Source organism: Nanorana parkeri, unplaced genomic scaffold (genome assembly GCF_000935625.1).
Source record: "Nanorana parkeri isolate BGI_ZX_2015 unplaced genomic scaffold, ASM93562v1 scaffold1087, whole genome shotgun sequence".
Classification (NCBI taxonomy): domain Eukaryota; kingdom Metazoa; phylum Chordata; class Amphibia; order Anura; family Dicroglossidae; genus Nanorana; species Nanorana parkeri.
This window is the reverse complement of record NW_017307355.1, coordinates 158,774-164,464: the sequence shown is the minus strand read 5'-3', so window position 1 is coordinate 164,464 and position 5,691 is coordinate 158,774. Positions and strand designations below refer to the sequence as shown.

The 5,691-nt window shown below is 48.7% G+C and overlaps 1 protein-coding gene across 1 annotated transcript in view; it reads left to right on the top strand.

Moving 5' to 3' along the window:
* PDIA2 (protein disulfide isomerase family A member 2) overlaps window positions 1–5,691 on the top strand; it is a 16,006-nt gene that overhangs the window by 5,138 nt on the left and 5,177 nt on the right. The window contains exons 4-7 of the mRNA XM_018567719.1: window positions 171–308; window positions 1,452–1,565; window positions 3,195–3,320; window positions 4,352–4,546. Coding sequence (XP_018423221.1) covers window positions 171–308; window positions 1,452–1,565; window positions 3,195–3,320; window positions 4,352–4,546 — 573 coding nt within the window. The remainder of the gene's footprint in view (window positions 1–170; window positions 309–1,451; window positions 1,566–3,194; window positions 3,321–4,351; window positions 4,547–5,691) is intronic.

Genomic DNA, 5,691 nt, shown 5'->3' with positions numbered 1-5,691 from the left:
ACGCGCCACGATTGATAGATAGACTGGGGGGGGGGGAGGACTAAATGATATTGGGTGTCCTACAGCCATTCAGGTGGGGGTCAGCAATGGTAATGGTATTTGTGGGGTGACCTCTGGGACTCTAGCTGCGTGGACTGAAATGTCATGGAGTCTCTTCTGCCTCTTCCCAGGATCCTCAAGACTCCGATCTGAAGACCTATGGTGAAGTTGCTGACACCTCCGAAGATTTCACCTTTGCCATCGTACATAAAAAGGAAATATTCCAGAAATTCGGGGTCACTGCAGATGCCGTCCTTTTCTTCACCCAGGTACAATCTTCTTCTCTCATCTTAGAGCCGATTGTAAATGCACCATTTTGTGCCATCGCACCGCACTGGAAAGCAGGGCATTGCTGCACCACACGCTCAGGTGCGGGTGATCGCACTGCAGGCGGGAGGCGTGTTAGCGGTGCCACTGACATGAATGGCACCACAAGGCCCCCCCCTCCTCAGAATGCGGGGAGCCTATGTTTGTGCGATCCAGTGCGTTCATGGCATGGAATCGTGCTCTTAACGCACTGGATGGTGTGACCGGGCCCTATAGATGAAGTTTATCTGCTGTGAGATATGACCCGGCAATGGATTCCAATAGTACTGGATTACACGGCACTGGATTCCAATAGTACTGGATTACACGGCACTGTATTCAACAGTACGGGATTATACGGTACTGGATTCCTCAGTACTGGATTACCCGGCACTGGATCCCAACAGTACTGGATTATCCGACACTGGAATCAACAGTACTGGATTACCCGGCACTGGATTCCACAGAACTGGATTACCCGGCACTGGATTCAACAGTACTGGATTACCCGGCACTGGATTCCACAGTACTGGATTATCCGGCACTGGAATCAACAGTACTGGATTACCGGGCACTGGATTCCACAGAACTGGATTACTGGGCACTGGATTCTACAGTACTGGATTACCCGGCACTGGATTCCACAGTACTGGATTACCCGGCACTGGATTACCCGACACTGGATTCCACAGTACTGGATTACCCGGCACTGGATTCCACAGTACTGGATTACCCGGCACTGGATTCCACAGAACTGGATTACCCGGCACTGGATTCAACAGTACTGGATTACCCGGCACTGGATTCCACAGTACTGGATTATCCGGCACTGGAATCAACAGTACTGGATTACCGGGCACTGGATTCCACAGAACTGGATTACTGGGCACTGGATTCTACAGTACTGGATTACCCGGCACTGGATTCCACAGTACTGGATTACCCGGCACTGGATTCCACAGTACTGGATTACCTGGCACTAGATTCCACAGTACTGGATTACCTGGCACTGGATTCCACAGTACTGGATTACCTGGCACTGGATTACGTGGAACTGGATTCCACCTGCACTACATGTAACTGTTTTGTATTTTTTCTTCTACTAGTCAGGTGAGAAATATGAACACAAGTTGGACGAGGAGGTGGGCTTGGACAAGGACGAGCTCTCCCGATTCCTGTCGGCGAACAGCATGGATCTGGTGACAGAATACAATGAAAAGGTACAAATTCTGATTGAAAATTAAAGGGATCATGTATAAACCTTCATACAGAAATAGTGCCACTAGATGGCGCTGACGAGTACAGGAATTTTTATAGATGAGCCCCCTATATCAGGTATGGGCAATTATGGCCCTCCAGCTGTGCTTTAACTACAAATCCCAATATCCCTCTGCCTCTGGGAGTCATGCCTGTGGCTGTCAGTCTCGCAATGCTTTGTGGGACTTGTAGTTCCATAACAGCTAGAGTTGTTTACCCCGATCTACTTAAATATACCCCAAAATAATGTGCTGTCCATAGCGTGAGCTCCACTATTGGCAATATATATTGATGCCCATATGGTTATATAGTATAAAGGGGGGACTTACTCACTGGGGTGGACCTACTCACTCCGGAGAGTTACTCACTGGGGTGTACTTACTCACTTGGGGGACTTAATCACTTGGGTGGACCTACTCACTGGGGGAACTTAATCACTGTGGGGACTTAATTACTTGGGTGGACCTACTCATTGGGGTGACTTACTCACTTGGGAGACTTACTCACTGGTGTGCACTTACTTACTGGGGTGGACTTTTCACTGGAGGGACTTACTCACTGGAGGGACTTTCTCACTGGGGTGCACTTACTTACTGGGGTGGACTTACTCACTGGAGGGACTTACTCACTGGAGGGACTTTCTCACTGGGGTGGACTTACTGGGGTGACTTACTCACTGGGATGGACGAACTTACTGGGGGGAATTTACTCACAAAAGGGACCTACTCACTGGGGGTGGGGCTTACACTCTGGGGTGGATTTACTCACTGGGGGTGGGGCTTACACACTGGGGTGGATTTACTCACTGTGGGGTCCTTACTCACTGGTGGGGCTTATTCTTGCCATTTTGATTGGAATTTGTTTTTTCCCCAATCTAAGATTATTTCTAGTGCACCCATAGTGAGAGATTCTTGAGATAGATACATCACATATTTGATACAATAACCTCCTGAGGAAGTGGACCGTTGGTCTAAGAAACGTGTAGAGAATAATGCACAGCCCAGCCATCTTGTTTTCCTATCCTGAGTGATGTTTTGGACAAGACTATTTTTGAAAGCTGACACTTAAATCCGGCTTCTCCAGACATGATGGTTGTCATTAAAAGACCCGATGGGAACAGATTAGGAACCCTTCACACCGAGGTGTTCCATCCGACTCCTTCGATTTCTCTCAGCACTATGGCCAAAAAATGTAACTAATTCTCTCTCTCTCTCTCTCTCCCTCCCTACATCTATCTTTCTTTCTCTCTCTCTCTCTCTCCCTCCCTATCTCTCTCTCTCTCCCTCCCTATCTCTCTCTCTCTCTCTCGCTCCCTCCCTATATCTTTCTTTCTCTCTCTCTCTCTAGTAAGATAGAGGAAGGGAGGAAGGGAGGAAGGGAGGGAGAGAGAGAGAGAGAGAGAGAGAGAGAGAGAGAGAGAGAGAGAGAGAGAGAGAGGGAGAGGGGGTGAGAGAGAGAGAGAGAGAGAGAGAGAGAGAGAGAGAGAGAGAGAGAGAGAAAGATATAGGGAGGGAGAGAGGAGAGAGTAAGGTAGAGAGAGAGAGAGAGAGAGAGAGAGAGAAAACAACTGTTACTTTTTCTTTTTTCACCAGACCTCAGAAAGGATTTTCGCAGCCAAGATCCCAAATCACCTTCTGCTGTTTGTCAACAAGACGGAGGAGTCACAGCTCCAGCTGGTGGAGAATTTCCGTGGTGCAGCTGCTGAATTTAAAGGCCAGGTGAGTTGTCCAATACTCCAGCAGGCCGACAGTAAGAATAATGCATCTTTATATTAGCGTTCATCCTGCAGGAGCCATAAAGTTTGCCATAAAGTTCACCATGGAGCACAGGAAATCACTACGCTCCTCAGCTCTGCAAACATATTATAAATACACCCCTAACAGGGGGTTTCCTGTTAATCCTGCCAGAAATCCATCCTGTGCGCTCTGCAGTGTCCTCATGGTATCTGGAAATATGAGGCATCGAAATTGACACAGCATCTGTCAGCACACAATTCTAGCTTTGAAGGTTTTGGCTGGAGTTGCACTTCAGAGACCTTTCAATTGAAAATAATTACATATGAAAGTCTGTCCAATGAGAGTTTACTGTTTCAGGTACACTGGAGGACACTAGGGGGAGCTCTTATCCACTGCTCCACTCATTCTTGAAAGAAGATCCTGTGTGCAGTGGCATGTCCAGGGTGTAGCACATTTGGCACAAGGTCTGCGTTGGGGGTGCCGCTCCATGGGTTGGTGAAAGTTTTCTGACCCACGGAGACAGCTGAATTTTTTTCTCTCCCCATCCCTCTCCAGCTATTATCAGCCAGGGAGCGGTGGCTGGCGTCCCGCCCAGCTCCTGGCAACCAGTGATGTCACTGGTTGCCAGGGGCTGGGCAGGACGACGGCCAGAGCGCCCCAGGTTGCTCACAGCTGGGCGCTGAGATGTGTAAGGGCCATACACATTTCCCTGCCCGGCTTTTAGGAACCAGAGGGGGCAAGGGGATGTGAATGCGGGCGGGCCGCAGTCCAGGGCGTCCCAGGTTGGTAAGAGCTGGGCATGGAGATGTGTATGGTCCTTACACATCTCCCCGTCCAGCTCTAAGCAACCTGGGATGCTCTAGCCAACGTCCTTCTCAGTTCTTGGCAACCAATGACATCACTGGTTGCCAAGAGCTGGGCGGGAAGGCAGGGGTGCAATTTGTTGTAGATATGGCTCTGCCTGTGTGTACTTTGTAGCTTTAAAAACTCCTTCTTCTGCTCGTCCCACTCAGGTCCTTTTCGTCTCCATTGATGCTGCTGGGCCTCACGCGGGAATTCTGGAATACTTTGGACTCCAAAACAGCGACATCCCGACCATCCGATTCATCAACATCGATCTGGTGAAGAAATACGCCTTCAGGGCGGAGAAAATAACAACGGAGGCCGTGAGGGAATTCTGCCAGGGGGTCCTGGATGGCAAAATCAAGGTGCAAAACCTTTATCCAATATAAACATCTTAATTGTCATATCAAAAAACACTGCATTACACTGGGCCTCAGGAACTGGTACCGTTCCATTGCAATCACTGGTTGCTAGGACCGCCGGGTGGTCCTAGCAACCAGTGACGTCAAATGTGTTCCCCGCCCCCCCATTACAGGAGGACAAAATAGTATCTTCTTCCATCTTCTCCTGCATCCTTAGCCACCCCCCGCCTCTGGCTTACTAATAAAGTTGGAAAATAAGGTATGTGGGGACAGTAATATAAAGGGGCACGCTAAAGGGGACAAACAATGTAAGGGTGCAGTCTAATGGGGACAACTAATAATCAGGGTGCCCCCTTACATTGTTTGTCCCCCCTCAGGGTGCCCCGCTTACACTTTCCACATAAGGGTGCCCCCTTTACATTGTTTGTCCCCATCAGGGTGCCCCATTACATTTTTTGTCCCCATCAGAGTGCTCCCCCTTACATTGTCCCCATCAGAGTGCTCCCCCTTACATTGTCCCCATCAGAGTGCTCCCCCTTACATTGTCCCCATCAGGGTGCCCCCTTACATTGTTTGTCCCCATCAAGACAAACATTAAAATTAAATATGTTCTCTTTGGAGGTTACGAGATTAAGGGGGGACATGATTTTCCTGTATAAACTATTTAAGGGCGACAACATAATTATTAACAAACTGTTCACGGTTAGCTCCGTAACAAAGACCAGAGGGCACAACCAAAAATTGGTGGGAAAAAAATTTCAACACACAGGGCGCAGGAGGTTCTTCACAGTTAGAGCGGTTAAAGTCTGGAACTCGCTGCCGCAGGAAGTGATTTCAGCAAAGAGTGTGGAATCGTTCAAGAAACTCCTGGACGAGTTCCTTGGAGACCATAACATACAGGGGTACAGGTACGCCTAAGAGCAAAATCACACATGGACTAATACACATGCACACACCTGCTCAAACATAAATGCATACACACAATAGGTTGGACTTGATGGACCTGTGTCTTTATTCAACCTCAAATACTATGTAACTATATGCAAGGATGCCTCTCCTACAATGTCCACATCAGGGGGCCCCCTTACATTGTTTGTCCCCATCAGGGGGCCCCCTTACATTAACTACGAAAATAAGGGGTCATTCTG